The 22256-nt window shown below is 43.8% G+C and overlaps 1 protein-coding gene across 1 annotated transcript in view; it reads right to left on the bottom strand.

The window, feature by feature from the left end:
* yjefn3 (YjeF N-terminal domain containing 3) overlaps positions 1-22256 on the bottom strand; it is a 132873-nt gene that overhangs the window by 17512 nt on the left and 93105 nt on the right. The window contains exon 3 of the mRNA XM_080213247.1: positions 191-301. Within this exon, the coding sequence (XP_080069373.1) occupies positions 191-301 (111 nt within the window). The remainder of the gene's footprint in view (positions 1-190; positions 302-22256) is intronic.

Genomic DNA, 22256 nt, shown 5'->3' with positions numbered 1-22256 from the left:
TAACCCCCTTGGCACTACCCGATGCCACCTTGGGCATTGCCATAGGTCAGGCTGGCACTTCCAAATCATTTCAAAGGAAATGTAGTTTTGTTGGCAGACTTGTCCTTTCAGCATCCCCCTCAAACACTGAAACCTACTTGGGAAGCTCAATGTCAGAGGGTGTAGACTCCCCACCATCCCAGATACCCACAAACATACGAAGGTGTCTCGCGCACACAAGGCCGATGGCTCCATTTTGCTCCTGGCCGCAGATCACCAATATTGTTGGCTGTTTCTTTGACAGTGAGCTCCGTGGAAATGCCTGAGGAGGAAAGAGAAAGACTATGAGTACCTTTACCAACCCTGAACCTTAACCTCAGGGCCAGGGTTGCTGACCCTCTTCTCACACAGCAACAAGAACATAAAATATAGAAGCAGGAGTGGCCACTTGGCCCTTCCAACCTGCCCTGCCATTCGATACCATCATGGTTGATCTTTGCCAGCCTCAACTCTTCTTCTGCCAATTCCCCATTGCCCTCTATTCCTCAAACGAGCAAATATTTATCCACCTCCACTTTAAATACTTGTAATGATCCAGCTCCCACCACCCTTTGGGGCAGAGAATTCCAGAGATTCACTTGGCGATGGCTGAGTGGTATTATCTGGACTATTAATCCAGAAGCTTGGCTAATGTTCTGGGAACCCGGGTTCGAATCCCACCACGACATTCAATAAAAAATATCTGGAATTAAGAATCTACTGATGACCGTGAAACTATTGTCGATTGTCAGAAAACCCCATCTGGTTCACTAACGTCCTTTAAGGAAGAAAATCTGCCATCCTTACCCAGTCTGGCCTATATGTGACTCCAGAGCCACAGCAATGTGGTTGACTCTCAACTGTCCTCAGGCAATTAGGGCTGGGCAATAAATGCTGGCCAGTCAGCAACGCCCTTGTTCCACAAATGAATAAAAAAGAAAACCACCTTCTGCGAGAAGAAATTTCTATGGACCTCAGTTTTAAATGACCGGCTGTTTATTTTGTAGCTGTGTCCCCTTGTTCAAGACTCTGCCACTAGTGAAAACATCTCACCATCGACCCTGTCAACTGCCTCAGGATCTGAAATGTTTGAATAAGGTCGCCCCTCACTCTTCTAAACGCCAATGAATACAGACCCAGACTATTTAGTCTCTCTTGATAGGACAACCCTCTCACGCTAGCCTGGGGAATCTCCTTTTCTGTTCCTTGCTCAAAGAAGTAGAAAGATTTACATATTTCCATCACCCCATTGAGGTCAGGATTCTCAAAAACGCTTTCCAGATGACAAAGTACTGTTTGTAATGTATTGAATTTTGAATTCAATTAATAAATTTGGGATTGAAAGTTAGTCTCAAAAGCAATCATCAATTCATCTAATTCACTAATGTCCCTTCAGCAAAGGAATTCTGCCGTCCTTACTTATAAAATTCGAACAGGACTGGATACGGTAATTGCAAAAAGAATATTCCTGTTGGTGGGGGTGTCCAGAGCCAGGGATCATGGTCTAAGGATGCAGAGTAAACCTTTTAGGATTGAGATGAGGAGAAATTTCTTTACCCAGTGAGTGGGAAGGCAGAATCAGGCTATTGAGTTGGATAATCCACCAGGATCATTATGAATGGTGGAGCAGGCTTGAAGAGTCGCTTAGCCTACAACTGCTTCTATTTTCTATGTCTCTATAGTCTGGTCTAAATGTGACTCCAGACCCACAGTAACCAGACACAGGATTCTCCAGCAACGCTCGCCTCAAAACCGGAGAATCCTGCCCAAGGCAATGGACCTTTGCATGCTCCACCTCATGCCCGTTGCAATTCCCTTAGCAGGAGGAATGGGAGAATTCTGGCCATGGCTGATCCTTAACTACCCTCTGAATTGTTCCATTCTAAGCAATTAAGGAATGGGCAACAAATGTTGGTTTTGCCAGCGATTGCCACACCCTATATCCCATGAAAGAATTTTAAAAGTAGGATCATTCTCCGAGGTTACGCTCACTGCAACGTCATGGAAATTCATCATTAATTCCTGGAGGGCTCCAATTCAGTCACCAAAGAGGCAGTGAATGAGAAAGAGAGAGAAGAGGAGAGTGAGACACGCACGTGGACGCACATCCATCTGGATCTACTGCACATCAAGGTAAGTTATCACCTGGATCTCAGGTGTAATTACTGATGACCCATTCCAGTAGGTGTCAGTTGTGGTTCGGTGTGCACCATTCCTGTGTCTGACTCAAAAAACTGTTGGTTTGGAGACTTCATCCAGACTGTCTCTCCCAGTGCAGTATTGAGGAAGCTCTGCACTGTAAGAGCTACTATCTTTAAGATAGAACCAGCCTCCTCAGGTGGGTACAAATGATCTCATGAGATCACTAAATATTGGCCAGGGCACCAAGGAAAACTCTGCTGTTTGTCTTTGACTTGTTTTCATATTTATCATTAATTAAGTATGATTTTTGATTAATATAAAGTACCTGGATGAGCACTTGGCACGTCATAATATTCAAGGCTATGGACCAAGAGCTGGCAAGTGCGGTTAGATGGGCAGGTCAGGGCATTTCATGTGCATTTGCAGATGTGATGGGCTGAAGGGCTTCTTCTGCACTGTAACATTCTGTGGTTCTATGACTCACAGGATGTGGATCGAGCCGGCGATGCCCATACCTTCTGAAGCAATAAAAAACTTATTTCAAAGTCAAATAGCAGAGTTATCCTGGTATCCCGGCCTATACTCTCATCAACACTGTTATTTTATCGCACTGCTTTGTTACCTGGAGGAGTTTGCTATAAGCTAATTGTTTCCCCGCATTGCAATTCCTTCTCACCTGTGATTCTGGAAATCTTGCAAAGGGATTTGGCAACTAAGAGGTTAATTTCAGATTCTCCTTTTCCAGAGCAAAAATGAAACTTCAAAGTCAGTTTATGAAGAATGATATCGTTTACAATGGCCAGACAGAAGGAAAATCGAGACCAGGTGATTAATGAGGCCCGTTTGCTGTGTATCTGTCAGGGAAAGGTTAGCAGCTCCTGCCCTTCCCACCAAGTAGCTGATCAACCGCTCTCCATTTCCAATGTCAGCACCAAGCTGGAGTTGTAGTACATGAATGTTTAACATCTCCAGACCATCACACTTCCACCGACAGAATAAAAGATCAAAACTAGATTGGGTGGCACGGTGGCACAGTGGTTAGTGTTGTTGCCTCACAGCGTCAGGGACCTGGGTTCAATTCTGGCCTTGGGTAAAGTTTGCACATTCTCCCCGTGACAGCGTGGGTTTCCTCTGGGTGCTCCGGTTTCCTCCCACAGCTGTGCAGGTTAGGTTGATTGGCCATGCTAAATTAACCCCAGTGTAAGGGGGGGATTAACAGGGTAAATATGTGGGGTTACGGGAATAGGGCCTGGGTGGGACTGTGGTCGGTGCAGACTCGATGGGCTGAATGACATCCTTCTGCACTGTGAGGATTCTATGATTCTAGATTCATCACTGGACCTTTGATTGAAAGTCTCGCGTCACTAAAACCACGCTGGCAATAAGCAATAGTGAACAACTCCTTAGGACTCTGGAAGATCTCCCATTGGATGTTCTAAGGATGAAGCTTGCTTTGTCTTCAATGAGTTTGTTGAAACTGCAAATTGGAGGAACAAAGAGAAGATTGAAGGGGGTAAAGAGATCACAGTGTTTGAGGCCCGAGGACAGAATGAGAGCAAATTGAGGGGACGCCTGATTCCAACAGAGTGAGGATGTGTGGAGGAGAGTGTTTCAGGAGGGAATGTAGGCCCTTTACAGTCAGAATAAAGGGGGCAATAAAGAAATGGTCAAGGAATTAAATTTGTTCTTATGTTTCACTCTTCACAAAGGAAGACATGAATAACGTACCAAAATTCTGAGAGAAACAAGTTTTAGTGAGGAAATGAAGGAAATCAGCATTTGTAAAGAAATGGTTTTGGGGAAATTGATGAGATTGAAGGTGGATAAATCTCCCATTCCTGATAATCTTAAGGAAGCCCAAGCAATAGTAGATCTATCGGTGGCTGATTTCCAAAATCTTTTGGACTCTGGACTGGTTCCTACAAATTGAAGGATAGCTAATGAAAGTCCACTATTCAAAAGGGAGATATAGAGAAAACCTGTAACTGTACAGCAGTGAGCCTAACATCAGTACTGGGGAATTGCCAGAGTCCATTATCAAGGATTCCATAACTCGGCACTTGGAAGGCAGTGGGATACTCAGACACAGTCAGCATGGATTTACAAAAGGGAAATCATGCTTGACAAATCTATTGGAATTCTTTGAGAATGTAACTAGTAGAGTTGATTGATGTGAACCAGTGGATGTGGTTTATTTAGACTTTTAGAAGGCTTTCGACAAGGTCTCACAGAACAGACTACTATGTAAAATTAAAGCACATGAGATTGTAGGTAATGTCTTGAGATGGATAGAAAGCTGGTTAGCAGATAGGAAGCAAAAAGTTGGCATAAATGGGTCCTTTTCTGATTGGCAGTCATTGACTAGTGGGGTTTCGCAGGGATCTGTGCTTGGACCCCAACTATTCACATTATATATTAATGATTTGGAAGAGGGAACTGAATGTATTATTTCCAAATTTGCAGATGATATAAAGTTGGGTGGGAGGGTGAGCTGTGAGGAGGATGCAGTGATGCTTCAGCATGATTTGGACAGGCTGAGCGTGTGGGCATCTGCATGGCAGATGCAGTATAACGTGGATAAATGTGAGATTATCCACTTTGGTAGCAATAATAGGAAGACAGATTATTACTTGAGTGGTGTAAATTGAGAGAGGTGGATACTCAGTGAGATCTTGGTGTCCCCATGCATCAGTCGCAAAAAGCAAACACACAGGTACAGCAAGCAGTAAAGAAGGCAAATGGTATGTTGGCCTGGATAGCGAGAGGATTTGAATATAAGAATAGGGATGTATCCTGCAATTGTATAGGGCATTGGTGAGGCCACACCTGGAGTATTGTGTGCAGTTTTGGTGTCCTTATCTGAGGAAGGAAGTCCTTGCTACAGAGGGAGTACAGTGAAGGTTTGCCAGGCTGATTTCTAGGATGGCAGATCTGTCACATGAGGGGACACTAAATTGGTTAGGATTATAGTCAATGGAGTTTAGAAGGTTGAGAGGGAATCTCACAGAAACTTATAAAATTCTAACAGAATTAGACAGAGTAAATTCAGAAAAAATGTTTCCAATGGTGGGGAAGTCCAGAACAATGGGTTATAGTTTGAGAATAGGGAGTAAACATTTGGATCCAAGGTGAAGAGAATTTTCTTCACCCAGAGGGTGGTGAATGTGTGGAATTAACTACCACAGAATACAGTTGAGGCCAAAACATTGTCTGACTCCAAGAAGAAATTAGATATCGCTCTTGGGCTAAAGGGATATGGGAGGAAGGGGGGATCAGGACATTGAATTTGATGATCAGCCATGATCAAAATGAATGGTGGAGCAGGCTGGAAGGGCCGAATGGCCTACTCCTGCTTCTAGTTTCTATGTTAATTCTGGAAGGAACATGAAAGGAAAGTTTAGCAATGGCAACAAGAGCACTGATCAAATAGTGAGACAGACTGTGACGAAGGAGGGTCGGAAGGGTGAACACGAGAAAAGGATTGCCTATTAATGACATAACTAAGAACTGCGTGCTGGGGTAAGTCACTTGACTGTTCTCGCTGGTTCTAGATTTAATACAGTCATGGTAGATATTTTATTTCAACTCAATTTTTTACCCCATCCAGAAAGCCCTCAATTCTCCCACTGTCCAAAAATAGATCAATCCCAGTCTTGAATATATTGAACTGAACATGCACAATATTTTGGGATAGAGAATTCCAGAGATTCACATCTCCCCATTTCAGTCTAGTTGGCCAAGTTCTCTTTCCCATCTGTTTTTCCTACATTACAATAATGACTACACTTCAAAAGTACTTCACTGACAGTAAAGTGTCTTCGGACATCCTCAGGTTATGAAAGGCACAATATAAATGTAGTTCTTTTCTTCTTGCTTTCCTTATGACTCCTATTTCTAGACCTCTCTAGGGTCTAACATCTATTCCATCAAGCACACTGAGATTATTAAATGCAAAACCATTCATTCTTTTAAAATCCAGACAATATATGGTCATTCTCCTCAATCTCTCTTAATAGGACAATCCTTTATAACTTTAGAAATCAAGCGAGTGAACCTCTGTTGCATCATTTCAAAGGAAACTACATGCCTCCTTGGGTAATGACATTTTCCTCAAAGTACAAGAGTTAAGGCTGCCCATCCTGGTTTGGCATATTCCTAGCGTTATAATTGCACACCCTCCTGCCCACTTCAACTGCCCCGCCCAGTTAAATAGCCATTCCCCACCCCCCCATCTCCAACAATAATAATCTCTCTCTCAATGTCGACAAAATGAAGAAGATTGTCATTGACTTCAGGAAGCGTAGAGGAGAACATGCCCCTGTCTACATCAATGAGGACGAATGAGAAAAAAATGAGATCTTCAAGTTTTTAGGTATCCAGATTACCAACAACCTGGTGCCCCCATGTCAACACTATAGTTAAGAAAGCCCACCAACACCTCTACTTTCTCAGAAGACTAAGGAAATTTGGCATGTTAGCTACAACTCTCACCAACTTTTACAGATGCACCATAGAAAGCGTTCTTTCATGTTGTATCATAGCTTGGTATGGCTCCTGCTTTACCCAAGACTGCAAGATTTACAAAAGGTTGTGAATGTAGCCCAATCCATCACACAAAGCAGCCTCCCATCCATTGACTCTGTCCACACTTCCCGCTGCCTTGGCAAAGCAGTCAGCATAATTAGGGACCCCATGCAACCCAGACATTCTCTCTTCCACCTTCTTCTTCGAGAAAAAGATACAAAAAACTGAGGTTACGTATCAACCGACTCAAGAGCAGCTTCTTCCCTGATGCTGTCAGACTGTTGAATGGACTTACATTGCATTAAGTTGACCTTTCTCTACACCCTAGACTGTAACACTACATTCTGCACCTTCTCCTTTCCTTTTCTATGAACAGTATGTTTTGTCTGTATAGTGTGCAAGAAACAATTCTTTTCACTGTATGCTAACACATAGACAATAATAAATCAAATCAAATTTTGCAGATAATTGACAAATGTGAAATTAAAAACAAATTTTTTTTAACATGTTGTGATTTCTGTCAACCACTGGCTGTTTGGAGGATTAATCTTTAATTCCTGGAGATTCCAGGACAAACCTGGAGGGCAGATAGATAAAACACTATTTGAACGTGTTACAGAGTACATGAGCAAAGAGGTGATACTATGTTTGTAGAAAACAGTTGTTAGTCCACAGTTAGCACAGTGTACATAATTAGATGTCCCATTATAGAAACAATATTAAAGTCACAGAAGTTGTAGAGCAAACAGGATGATGCCAAGGAAGGGAACCATACTTATGAGGAAAATATTGGGGCTTTTAATAGATTACAGATATTTGTAGAGAAATAGTAAATGAGTCATACTGTAATTCAGCCTTCTGCCTGTGGTGGCAATGTGATCGCAGTGTGTGACAAGTTTACATAGGAATTCCCCATCATAATTATAGACACTGACTCTGTAATGGGGAGATAAGCTGAAAGTATATTGATATAAGATTTAATATACTATGCAAGAAGTCTCACAACACCAGGTTAAAGTCCAACAGGTTTATTTGTTATCACGAGCTTTTGGAGCACCACTACTTCATCAGGTGACTGACTCCACTCATCAAAAGTTTTTAAAGTTTATTTATTAGTCACAAGTAGGCTTATATTCACATTGCAATGAAGCTACTGTGAAAATCTCCGAGTCGCCAAATCCAGCGCCTGTTCGGGTGTACTGAGGGAGAATTTAGCGTGGCCAATCCACCTAACATGCACATCTTTGGACTGTGGGAGGAAACCGGAGCACCAAAAGAAACCCAGGCAGACATGGGGAGAATGTGCAAACTCTACATAGACAGTGATCCAAGCTGGGAATTGAACCCAAGTCCCTGGTGCTGTGAGGTTGCTGTGCCAATCACTGTGCTACCATGCCACCCCTGATGAAGGAGCAGCACTCTGAAAGCTCCTGACAACAAATAAACCTTTTGGACTTTAAGCTGGTGTTGTGGGACTTCTTACTGTGCCCACCCCAGTCCAACGCCAGCATCGCCACATCATAACATATTATAAACAGATATATAATACAGATTCTAATCTAAAGGTATATGTATTGTTTGGTTACACTATCTAAACTAAAGGATTTCTGGCAGCGAAATGACACTCTGGGGGAATTTCCCATTCCCAGCAGCTGTGGGATTTGTGACAGGCAGGGGTCGTTTGGTGGGAATTTTGTTCTTCCAACTTTCAAAGCGGATTAAAGGCAGGTCAAGTTTCCCAACGTACAATGTAGGGAATCCCATTTGCATTCATCAGCATCTCCCGCATGCTCATTAGTTCATTAGATATAGGAGCAGAATTAGGCCATTCGGCCTATTGAGTCCGCTCTGCCATTCGATCATAGCTGATATGCTCCCTCATCCCCTTTTTCTTGCATTCTCCCCATAACCCTTCAACCCATTACAATTAAAAATCTGTCTAACCCCCTCCTTAAATTTACGCACTGTCCCAGCATCCACTGCACATTGGGTAGTGAATGCCACAGACTCACAACCCTTTGGGAGAAATTTCTCCTCAACTCTGTTTTAAATTTTCTCCCCCTTATCCTACGTGTGCCCCAGGTTGTGGTTGTTCACAGAATCATAGAATTCTACAGTGCAGAAGGAGGCTATTTGGCCCATCAAGTCTCCACCAACCACAATCCTAGCAGGCCCTATCCCCATAACCCCATACATTTACCCGAGCTAGTTCCCCTGGCACTAAGGGGCAATCTAGCATGGCCAATCCACCTAACCAGCACATCTTTGGACTGTAAGCACATCTACCAGCTTCTCCAGTGTGAGCTGTGGCCATGAGGACTCTGGAGGATGAATGCAGAGCTCCTGGCTCACAATGAGTGAATATCTGCCCGGGTGCCATTTAAACATGGTGCCAGGACCATGGATCCCATGGTGTAACCACAGTGGGGTAAATTCTTCCCATCACGAAATGAACCGAGTTCCTTTCAGATGCATAATTAATGAGCTGAAACACAGATCGGACAATTCACCACACTGCCCAGTGGGAATCATACCACATTTCCCACTCACTACTGGACCTAGTCCCCAGAATGGAAAATTCCACCCACAGTGTCACATTTCACAGAGATCAAAGTGACAACACCTGGATCCCACTAGTTAAGCAGAATGAAATCATGGAAAGATTTAACAGAGCTAATTAGTCTGCTTTTGTACAAAGATCATGGGTAGAGTGTGTTTGCCAGCCCTAACTAACCGCGGGTTGTAAGAGATGTTTGCAGCTAAGGTCCAACGTTGCACTGTAGTCACTGAAATTACTTTGCGCGTCATTCACATTTACAACACTTAATGTGTGCTACTCATGACCCATCATTCATCTTACATCAATGACAGGCCTGTACACCCTTGAATCACACGGCTCAAGATACTTTCTTCTGACATAACTTGTATTTGGAGCAATAGGGTCTGTAATTGTATATTTGAGTGTCTGTGTGGACAGGCTGTAAAAATATTACACATCCCATGTCACAAGTTATAGAAATCCAAGTGACAACACCCGGATCCCATGGCCAAGTACAATGAAATAATGGAAAGACTTAACAGACATTTATGCTGTTCCCACAAAAACCCCATTGGCCAAAACTCTATCACCTCGCACGCCACAGAAGTGGAGCAAGCAAGGATCCAACAACAGAAATCTGGGGACAATGTAGAGGGAGCTTTACTCTGTATCTAACCCTGTGCTGTGCCTGTCCTGGGTATGTTTGATGGGGACAGTGTAGAGGGAGCATTACTCTGTGTCTAACCATATGCTGTACCTGTCCTGGGAGTATTTGATGGGGACATTGCAGAGGGAGCTTTATCCTGTATCTAATCCTATGCTGTACCTGTCCTGGGAGTGTTTGATGGGAACCATGTAGAGGGAGCTTTACTCTGTGTCTAACCACTTGCTGTACCTGGGAGCGTTTGATGGGGGGCAATGTAGAGAGAGCTTTACTCTGTATCTAACCCTGTGCTGTACCTGTCCTGGGAGTATTTGATGGGGGCAATGCAAATGATTACTTATCAATTAAGGTAAGGTTTGAATTCTGCTTTGTTTGTAGAAGTGAAATGCCCTTTTAAAATTGAATATGTAGCTGGTTTAAGGCCAGGATCTTGTGCAGAGTAATAGCGTCCCTATATCTGCGCCAGAAGTCTTGTGTTCAAGTCCCATTCAAGCCTTGATGGCCACCGAAGGTGCATTCATATTATGGCCAAACAGGTTTGTTATCAGAATCCAAATCCTTCTAATATGCCTAATGTCAGAAATGATATGGAGTTGCCGGCATTGGACTGGGATAGGCACAGTAAGAAGTCTCACAACACTAGGTTAAAGTCCAACAGGTTTATTTGGTGTCATGAACTTTTGGAACGCTGCTTCTTCATCAGGTGAGTGAAGAGATGGGTTTACAAACACAGCATTTTAGACAGAAATACAAATGCAAGATAATGGTTGCAATTGTCCCTCTGTCTATAGATGCCATGTTTGTGAACCCATCTCTCCACTCACTTGATGAAGGAGCAGCGCTCCAAAAGCTCGTGACACTAAATAAACCTGTTGCACTTTAACCTAGTGCTGCGAGACTAATTAAGGGCAGAAAGTAAGAGTGGGAGAGTTTCCTGGTGAGTTGCACTGAAGAAGGCAATGGCTGCAGAACTTTGCCAAGTGTAACCATGGGCCAATGCAATGGAGATCCATGGTCACCAATGCAGTCCTAAGGCACAGTCCCTGAAGGAGGAGAGAGAGGCTGGTTTAAGGTTTGCTCAGACGCGTTATTTCTTCATGATTCAAGGTTAGTTTCTGATCAATCGTAACAGCAAGACCCTAAAAACTGCGTCCTTTTTGAGCATTAAAGGGAAGAACCTGAAGGGGCCCCTCGCAGAGGTGATGTCCCCTGTTACGTTCCTCATACAGCCAAATTATTGATGGAAATGAAAAAGACCCTTCACCCCATCTTTCCTGAATACCCTCGGTATGTCAGTGTCTGATTCCATTTCCCACTCCTATCCCATTGCACTCTCAGAAGAAGATTTGGCGGTATCTGAGTGTGTTCAATTATCAGCTGGATACACAAGAGCTATTAAAAATAAATTCCTTGCTCAAAATATCCAACAGGGTAATTTGTTTGTTTTTCACACAATTCCTCCAGGAATCTCTGGCTAATTTGCAAGTGTGGGAACTGTTTTTATCTTCGATAACAAGATTGTAGCTTTCAAGCCTTCTCTCCTGACTTGTTAGCCAAGGAGCTGTTTTCTTCCGTAGAATGGGGGAGGGGATTGAGCAGAATAAACAATATTTAACAGTTAATTCTGTGTGATCAATAGGCAAAGTTAAAAGGTGAGATTGAGGGACTTGAGGGTCATGGCAAAATCTGGGAACACATTCACCCAGAAGGGCAAGAGCATCAACCACAATGGGAACATTACCACCTACAAATTCTCCTCTCAAGTGGCTCACCATCCTGACTTGGACATACCCAACACATTTGTTTATCTTCGCTGGGGTCAACATCCTGAAACAATCCCAGTCCTGCCAAAACTCAGTGGAAGCACCTTCACTGTACAGACTGCAGTGGTTCCCACATAAAGTCCCCCACCACCTTCTCAAGGGCACACTAGGAAGCGGGCAATAAGTGCCACCCTCACAGTAAAGTTCATATCCACAACAATTAACTTTGAAGATGTTTTGAGAAGCCAGTTGGAAAGAATATTGGAGTAATGGAACAGATTGGGATGGGGGGAGGGGAAGGAGAATATGATCATGATGAAAAATTAGGATCACGTTCATTGGCGTATAGAAGATTACGGAGTGTACGTCTACTAGAGGAATGCAACATTTGGAGAGGGCGAATTGAAAATTATTTTTGCTCATCATTAACAAGTTTACTTTTCACAAAAAGTGTTTGCAAATGAAATGGTTTACCACAAATGACTGAAAACAGAAAGTAACTTAGGAAAAGTACCGAAGAGTGCAAGGATGGAGCAGGGGATGGAATAGAAAGCTATGACCACAATGGAAATGATGGCTGCCTCCAACCAATGTTTCTCTGATGCATTCTCCAGTGTGTGAAGGTCTTGGGTCAGTGGGGTCTGTTGTGCCCGGGAAGGGGGGATGGTGAGATAGCTGTAAGCCAGGTGCTGGAAAATGGGATTAGAATAGATAGGTGCACAGGCATGATAGGCCGAAAGGCCTCTTTCTGTGCTGCAGAATTCTAGGCTCTTAAATCAGCTGCAAGTTTTATCCATTTGCCTTTTAGTAAATGACATCGAGGTTGGAGAGGAGCCTCTGACTGCTTCAGACCCAGTGAGATGTCGCAAATGTGGATTGTTGCAGAGTGAATGAAGTTTCTCTAAGGCTACGACAGGAGACATTAGCAACAGCTCCCAGCTCACAGCACACTGCTGTTTCCAGAACATTACCCAGACTCACCACGCCAGAAGTGAAACAGAGAAAAAAATAGATGTGCATTTCACTGGCACCTTTCATGACAACGTAAAAAGTCTGACAACACCAGGTTTTAGTCCAACCTATTTATTTGATAATATTCTCACTAGCTTTCGAGGGGACAGCCTCTTCGTCAGGTGAATGGAGAGTTCTGGCCTCAGACAGAGCATATAAAGCACAGACAGTTTAGAGATTACTGATTAAAATGCATTATTAAAATTTAATCAGTAATCTCTAAACTGTCTGTGCTTTATATGCTCTGTCTGAGGCCAGAACTCTCCATTCACCTGACGAAGAGGCTGTCCCCTCGAAAGCTAGTGAGAATATTATCAAACAAATAGGTTGGACTAAAACCTGGTGTTGTCAGACTTTTTACTGTGTTTACGCCAGTCCAACGCCGGCATACCCACATCATGACCTTTCATGACCTCAGTCCCAAAGTGTTCTATACCCAATGAAACATGGTCACATTGTGATGCAGGCAATGCTGCAGCCAATCACATTGCACAGAAAGAGCAATGAAATAGTGTGCAGTGAATCTGTTTTTGTGATGTTGACTGAGGGATAAATATTAAACAGATCACTGGAAAAGAACTCCATGCTGTTCTTCGATCCGTGCCCATAGGACTGCTTATGCCCACTTGAAAGAACAGACAGGGCTTCAGTTTAATAACTTAACAAGGGCCAGCAGCTCTGACAGTACAGGAGTCCCTCGGTACTGCAGCTCAAGTGTCAGCCTGGATTATGTTCTCAAACTGCAGCTCAGTCTCCATCTCAGTGTACAGTGAGAAATGGGATGAGATAAGACCAGCCTTCACCAGCACGCAGCTACAAAATGTACATCCATTCTCTGTACACTTGGCAAGGTACCTTTATTACTTGATGTGGAGATGCTGGCATTGGACTGGGGTGGGCACAGTAAGAAGTCTTACAGCTCCAGGTTGAAGTCCAACAGATTTACTTGGAATCATGAGCGTTCAGAGTGCTGCTCCTCCATCAGGTGAGTGGATGAAGGAGCAGAGCTTAGAAAGCTCATGACTCCAAATAAACCTGTTGGACTTCAACCTGGTGTTGTGAGACTTCTTACTTTATCATTTGAAGAAGAATAGAGTTATAGAACATTACAGCGCAGTACAGGCCCTTCGGCCCGCGATGTTGTGCCGACCTGCGAAACCAATCTAAAGCCCATCTAATCTACACTATACCAATATCATCCATATGTTTATCCAATGACAATTTAAATGCCCTTGATGTTGGCAAATCCACTACAAGAGATTGCACTCCTTCAAGGTTTCAATTCTGAAACCGTCCACCCTCTCCCTACACAGCATGAAAATCACCATCAAAAAGACGATGTGTAGTGGGTCTGTTAACAAAAGAAGTTCCCATCTCCCGGTACCAGGCAGACCGAACTGAACCCGTAACCGTGCGATGCTCAGGAATCACTGATCCTGACCACAATCATAAATTCCTCACCAAAAATCTCGCCTCCCCATCTCCCCCCCACTACTCCAGAGGCTCAGCTAATGACAACACAACCACAAAACTGTAAAATAAAACAAAGCTTTGGAACAGGAGGAGGTCTGAGTTTAATGTGTGTAAAATCTGGTGAATGAATTCCGAGGGCAGACTTTGCAGAACATGGTGCAGGGGTCCTTCAGGTAAAACATTCATGTTGCTCTTTTAAATAGCCCTGACCCTCCAGCGCTAACCAACCGGAGACCTGTGCCAGTGTTCTGCCCACTGTATTGGCACATTAGAGTGGCCAATTAGCAACAAATCTGACCCAAGGTTTTCACAGAAGTGGGTTTTAATAAAGCTCAGATTCATCGATTGAATGTGAGGAAGGATCTTTAGACGGACCAGCCTGACCTAATGACTTTTCCACATGAAACTGCAACTTTTCCCAAATTCCATGGGTTATTACAGGTCCGGTAATACATTTAACAAATGTTGCTGCAAACTGATGGGCTTTTCTTCTGAATTGTTTTACTCTGGCTTCACTCTGACCTCCAGTCTATCAATTTAAAAAGCCTGGCGATCCAATAATGAGGCTTCAGTTCTCTGAAGTTTGCCCTCGGAATTCATTCACCAGATTTTACACACATTAAATTCAGACCTCCTACTATTCCAATGCTTTGTTTTATTTTACAGTTTAGTGGCTGGGCTGTCATTATTTCAGCCTCTGGAGGTAGGCGAGATTTTTGGTGAGGAATTTAAGACTGGGACCCAGGGTCAGGCCAATCACTCCCCAGCATCCCACAGTTATGGACTCCAATCAGTCTGCCTGGTACCCAGAAGGTGGGATCATTCTCTATCAAAAATGTCAAAAATTAATCCTTAATAGGTACCGCATAACACAAATTTAACCCCTATCAAACACTCCTAGGAAGGTACAGCACGGGGTTAGATACCCCGTGCTGTAAAACTCCCTCTACACTGTCCCCATCAAACACTCTCAGACATGTTCAGCACAGGATGGGATACAGAATATACCTCCTTCTACACTCTCCCCATCAATACTCCCAGGACAGATACAACATTCGGTTAGATACAGAGTAAAGTTCCCTCTACACTGACCCCATCAAACACTCCAACATAGATACAGCACGGGGTTAGATAAAGAGTAAAGCTTCCTCCGCACTGTACCCTTCAAACACTCCCAGGACAGGTAGAGCACGCGGTTAGATACAGAGTAAAGCTCCCTCTACACTGTCCCCATCAAACAACCCAGGACTGGTACAGCACAGGGTTAAATACAGAGTAAAGCTTCCTCTACCCTCTGTAACAATGCATCTCAGTTTCAATCTTTGAAGAACATCCTCTATTGCACCCACGTGAAATTTCCATGTTCTGATCTAACCTGTCCATGTGACATTTCTGAATGAAATTGCTAGTCAGTGATTTCCAGAAGAGGGGTTATTCTGGACTGTGAGCATATTAGGAGGCAGATAGAATCTGCCTAGTTCAATAGATTAAAAAAACAGCCACTTTGATGTGCTATGGAAGCTTAGTAAGTGTTCCTGGAACTGTTTTCCAATTCAATGGACAGCAAATTGAGGTAATTTAAGAAGCCTTCTAATAGCAGATGGCTCTTCAGAGCAGAGTTATCATTACAAAAGTAAGGAAATTGTGCTAAACCTTTAGAAAACATTAGTAAGGTCTCAGCTGGAAAATTGAGTCCGATTCTGGGCACCGCACTTTCGGAAGGATTGGCCCTGAGGGACTTCAGTTTTATATTGAGATCTGGCATTGTCCTCCTTAGAATAGAGTTGAGATTTAAAGTCATGAGGTGTTTCGATGGAGTAAATATGGAGAAACAGTGTCTATTTGTAGGAGGATCTGTAACAGATTTTAAGGTCATTACCAAAAGAGTTGGGAGGGAGATGGGAAGAATAATTTTTTTGCAGCGAGTTGTGATCTGGAAGGCGCTGCCTGAAAGGGCGGTGGAAGCAGATTCAAATGAGAACTTCCAAAAGGGAATTGGTTGAGCACTTGAAAAGGATTAATTTGAGGGGCATGGGGACAGAATAAGAGGCAGTACAACCCACTGAGAAGCTCCATTAAAGAACTGGCGTACACAATGGGCTAAATGAATGCTTTCAGTGTCTCTGAATCCAACTGATGTCTCTCACTGCATCATATCAATTTATTTATTAGTGTCACAAGTACGCTCACATTAACACTGCAATGAAGTTACTATGAAAATCCCCTAGTCTCCACACTCTGGTCGGATACACCGAGGGAGAATTTAACACAGTCAATGCATCTAACCAGCACATCTTTCGAACTGTGGGAGGAAACCAGAGCACCCAAAGAAACCCATGCAAATATGGGGAGAACGTGCAGATTCCGCACAGATAGTCCGGGTCCCTGGCGCCGTGAGGCTGCATTGCTAATCGTTGTGCCATTTACTGACCTCTTGCTCTGTTTTGTTCTAGATACTGAACATTCTCACCGCGAAATCCAATACACCTGTCAGACATTAAGTTATATTAAGTTCTACTGACTGCAAAGAATAAATGGCTGACATTGATTAACAGAGAGAGAGCATCTTAGAATAGCAATAACAATAATAACTCTGACTATCACAGAAGCAGTTTAAAATATGCGTCACTGGTCTTAAATTAGTTTTGTTTTTCCACATTAACTCAGTTTTGTTTTATTATTAGTGTCACATGTAAGCTCACATTAACACTGCAATGAAGTTGCTGTGAAAGTCCCCTAGTTGCCACACTATGGCACCTGTTTGGGTACACAGAGGGAGAATTTAACATGGTCAATGCACCTGACCAGCTCATCTTTGGACTATGGGAGGGAACTGGAGCACCCAGAGTAAACCCACACAAACCCATGCAGACTCCACACAGACAGTGACCCAAGCCGGGAATCCTTGGAGCTGTGACGTAGCAGTGCTAACCACTTTGCCACCGTGCCGCCCATGGCTGAAAATCTACCACCTCACCCACCACAGAATGGGTGCAGGCGGCGAGTCCGACGGCAGAAATCTCCATTGATCTCTGGCAGCAATTTCCAGTTTTGCCTGAGCGAGGCTGTAAAATCCCACCCAATATTTTTATTCTGCAGCCTCTTTGAGAATGGGACATGTTTGGCCGTCACACTGATCATGATACTGATAACAAAGAGGGTTTCAGAGAATCGTACAGCGCAGGAGGCTATTCAGCCCATCATACCTGTGCCAGCTCTTGGAAAAGAGCTTTCCAATCTCGACCCATTCTTCCTGCTCATTTCCCATTCTTCCTGCTCATTTTTACTCTTTGAAGCTCTGGCTGGAATTTTCCAGCCCTTCACACTGGTTGGATCTTCCAGTCCCGCTGATGTACATGGAGATTCCCATGGCTCTCCAACTTTGCCACAGTCCCCACAGGGAATCCTCATTCACGGTAACGGGACCAGAAAATCTCGCCTGGCAGGAAAGGCTGGAAAATTCCAGCCTCCATCTTTGAAAGTTGCTGTTGAATATCTTTCCCTGCCCTTCCAGATAGTGCGTTCCAGGACGAAACAACCCACATTTAAAAAATCTCCATATTTCATAGAATCCTTACAGTGCAGAGGGAGGCCATTCGATTCATCAAGTCTGCACCAACCCTCCAGAAGCATATCCCACCCAGGCCCATACCCCACCCTACCCCAGTGCCTTTACCATGTCTAATCCCTCTAACCTTCACATCTTTGGACACTAAGGGGCGATTTAGCATGGCTAATCCACCAAACCTGCACACCTTTGGACCATGAGAGGAAACCAGAGCAAACTCACGCAGAAACAGGGACACAGTCTCCACACAGACAGTGACCCAAACTGGGAATTGAACCTGGGTCCCTGGTGCTGTGAGGCTGCAGTGCTGACCACTGTGCCACCATGCCTCCCTTTTTCATTCTTGGTTCTTTCACCAATTATCTTAAATCTGTATCCTCTGGCTACAGGCCTCCCTGCCAGTGAAATCAGTGACCAGACAATAAACTAAACAGATTCCCACACAGCAGGGATTTGGACAAGTCAGTATTAGCAGTTGACAACTCTTGGGATTGACATGAAGTCTCCAGAAATTGAAGATTAGTTTCCTGGTGCTGGGAGCAAATTCCAGAGAGGAAAATCCTAAGGATATTAAAACAGTGAGATTTTTCATATTTGAAAAGTTATTTTGTTTATGAGACGTAAGAATGTTGGAGAGGGGGCAAATAATTGCGTGCTTAAGTGGGACAATTTGAAGTAAAAGATCATGTGACAAAACCTCCAAGAATATTCCAAGATCTCCAAGAATATGAGGATAAGGGAAGCAGATGCATGAGAACACCACCCACTGCAGCTTCCCTTTTAAACCACGTCAACATCCTGATTGGAAATATACTGGCGTTCCTTCACTATCGCTGGGTCAAAATCCTGGCAGTGCAGTGGGTGTACCTACCCTACAGGGATTGCAGCGGTTCAAGAAGGTGGCTCACTCCCATCATCTGAAGGATTTTGGGATGAATGAATTCTTTAATCGCATTGAATTCACAAGGAAATTGATAAGACAAATAAGGAACATGCCAGGTTCAAGGTGAGGAGTAGAAGGGGATGAGAGGGGGTGATAGGGCCTTTGTGGTGGTGGGGGTGGCGGGGGGGGGAACTTAATGGACGGTGAAAGACACCAGGATAAATTCAATAGGAAATTCAGGAGAAATCTATTTACTGCGAAGCTCTCTATCGCATGTTGTTGTTGAGGTGACATAGATGCATTTAAGAGGAAGGTAGATGAATATAGGAAAGAGCAAGAAATAAGAGATTATGCTACAGATAAAGGGACATAAGATTATGCGACAGATAAAGATGGAAGCTCAGCACTACATTCATTACATTAACATACAGAGGGATCTGGGCGTGCAGGTCCACAGTGGCAACACAGCTGGCCAAGGTGATTAAGAAGATATATGGGATGCTTGCCTTCAACAACTAGGGCATTGAGTACAAGAGTTGAGAAATCATGTTGCAGCAATATAAAACCTCGATTAGGCCACATTTGGAGTATTGCATTTAGTTCTGGTCACCGCACTACCAGAAAGATGCGGAAGCTTTGAAGAGAGTGCAAAGAAAGTTCACCAGGATGTTGCCTGGTCTCGAGGGCGTTGGCTATGAGGAGAGGTTCAACAAATTCAGATTGTTTTCACTGGAAAGACAGAGGCTGGGGGGAGACCTGATAGAGGTGTACAAAATTATGAGAGGCATAGACAGGGTGGAAAGTCAGAGGCTTTTTCCCTGGGTGGAAATGTCAATCACAAGGGGGCACAGGTTCAAGGTGAGAGGGGTAAAGTTTAAAGGAGATGCATGGGAAGTATTTCATGCAGAGAGTGGTGGGTGCCTGGAACGCGCTGCCAGAGGAGATGGTGGAAGCGAGCATATTAGCAACATTTAAGAGGCATCTGGATGGGTACATGAATAGGGAGAAAATAAAGATATACGGACCGAATAAGGGCAGAAGGTTTTATCTTTAGTTTAATTAGGGCATTATGATCGGCACAAGCTTGGAGGGCTTTGTTCTTCACAAGGGCAATTAGGCATGGGCATTGCATGCTGACCTAGCCAGTGATATCCACATCCCTTGAATGAATAAAAAAGAAAGGGGGAAGGAGGTTAATAAGAAGTATAAATAGACTGGGGGAAGGGGCCCTGTTTCTAAACTGTAAAATTCTATAAAAAAACAGGGACTTTTCAATGGTTTGGCAACAACAGGAAAAGTCACCAAGGAAGGGCAGAAATTGTCAGCATACATGGGGTCAAAATGAAATTCAAGGAGAGGAGATTGAACAATTTGAGGAGTAATTGGTGAGAGGCCACTGATAAAGTGCAGCTGAAGAGTTAGCGATGTGTCTGTGTCTCTGCCGTGCTCTCGGAGAACCAGCTGCTCAGCCCAACAATTATCCCTCTGCTGAGAAGGTAGGTCAGACAGGCTCGAATAAACTTTAATCATTTGGGCTTAATTAACTGTAACTGGCCCTAATTTAACCATTTGGGTCTAACTAATTATTTGGGCCTAATTAACTGTTACAGACAAATTAACAGTTTGGTCCTAATTTAACCACTTGGGCCTACTTTCCTGTTTTGGGCCTAATTAACCATTGCGACCTATAACTAACTGTTGGTCATAATTTAATGGTTTGGGTCTAATTAGCTCTTTGATCCTAATTTAACCACTTGTTGGGCCTAATTTACAGTTTGAGCCTAAAGGGCTTCACAGTGGGATCCAAGGGGCTGTTGCCTTGTGGATCCAGAACTGGCTTGCCCGCAGAGGGCAGACAGTAGTTGTAGATGGGTCTTTTTCTGCCTGGAGGTCGGTCACTAGTGGAGTGCCCCAGGAAACTGTTCTGGGACCCTTGCTGTTTATAATTTTCATAAATGACCTGGATGAGGAAGTGGAGGGATGGGTTGATAAGTTTGCTGACGACACAAAGATTGATGGTGTTGTGGATGGTTTGGAGGGATGTTAGAAGTTGCAATGTGACACAGATAGGATGCAAGGCTGGGCGGAGAAGTGGCAGATGGACTTCAACCCGGATAAATGTGTAGTGGTCCATTTTGGCAGGTCAAATGGGATGAAGGAGTATAATATCAAGGGTAAGACTCTTAGCAGTGTAGAGGATCAGAAGGACCTTGGGGTCCAGGTCCACAGGACTCTTAAATCAGCCTAGTCAGACCTCTCTTGGAATATTGTGCTCAGTTCTGGTTGCCTCATTACAGGAAGGATGTGGAAGCTATTGAAAGGGTGCAGAGGAGATTTACAAGGATATTGCCTGGATTGGGTGGCATGCTTTATGAGGATAGGTTGAGGGAGAGACGAAGGATGAGCGATGACCTGATAGAAGTGTATAAGATGTTGAGAGGTATAGTTTGGGTGAATTCTCAGAGGCTTTTTCCAAGGGCTGGAATGGTTGCTACGAGAGGACACAGGTTTAAGGTGCGGGGGAGTAGGTACAGAGGAGATATCAGGGGTAAGTTTTTCACTCAGAGGGTGGTGGGTGAGTGAAATCGGCTGCCGTCAGTGGTGGAGGCAAATTCGATAGGGTTTTTCAAGAGACTTCTGGATGAGTACATGGGACTTAATAGGATTGAGTGTTATAGGTAAGCCTAGTAGGTATGGATATCATCGGCGCAACTTGTGGGCCGAAGGGCCTGTTTGTGCTGTAGTTTTTCTATGTTCTATTAATTGCCTGTAAAGCAGCAGTGACCACAGTTGTAAGGAATTCTTTGTTCTTGAATCCCTTTGGGATATGTGCCTGAGAGATCAGGATAAGATATGGTAACAATCACAGCAGCTCCAGCTGCCTTTCCAAGGTAAGTGAGATAAAAGCCCTGGCTTAATGAGGCCATTAAGACCCCACAAACAGCAGCAAACAGGGGTTATGGCACAAGACCCATAGCCCAATCAAACAGGAGGACATGATGGCACCTTGTCAACAGTCCAATCATAGCAGCAGAAGGGAGCAGAAGCCTCGACAATTCTCAGTTGGGTTCTGGCTGTACAATGGAGTTCAATGTAGACAGGTGTCTTCATTGAAAGAGATCTAGGGGTACAGGTTCATAGCTCCTTGAAAGTGGAGTCACAGGTGGACAGAGTGGTCAAGAAGGCTTTCAGCATGCTTGGTTTCATCGGTCAGAATATTGAATACAGGAGTTGGAATGTCTTGTTGAAGTTGTACAAGACATTGGTAAGGCCACACTTGGAAGTTCTGGTCACCCTATTATAGAAAGGATATTGTTAAACTAGAAAGAGTGCAGAAAAGGTTTACTAGGATGCTACTGGGACTTGATGGATTGAGTTATAAGGAAAGGCTGGATAAACAGGGACTTTTTACTCTGGAGCGTAAGAGGCTGAGGGGTGACCTTATAGAGGCCTATAAAATAATGAGGGGCACAGATCAGCTAGAAAGTCAATATCTTTTCACAAAGGTATGGGGAGTGTGAAACTGGAGGGCATAGGTGTAAAAGGTGAGAGGGGAGAGATACAAAAAGGTCCAGAGGGACAATTTTATCACAGAAGTTTGTGAATGTCTGGAACAAGCTGCCAGAGGCAGTAGTAGAGGTGTTTCTTTGTTTTTTAAAAAGAATTTAGAC

Source organism: Carcharhinus amblyrhynchos, chromosome 26 (genome assembly GCF_965287045.1).
Source record: "Carcharhinus amblyrhynchos chromosome 26, sCarAmb.v2.hapA, whole genome shotgun sequence".
In the NCBI taxonomy this organism is placed as follows: Eukaryota; Metazoa; Chordata; class Chondrichthyes; order Carcharhiniformes; family Carcharhinidae; genus Carcharhinus; species Carcharhinus amblyrhynchos.
This window is presented reverse-complemented; position numbering and strand designations above follow the sequence as displayed.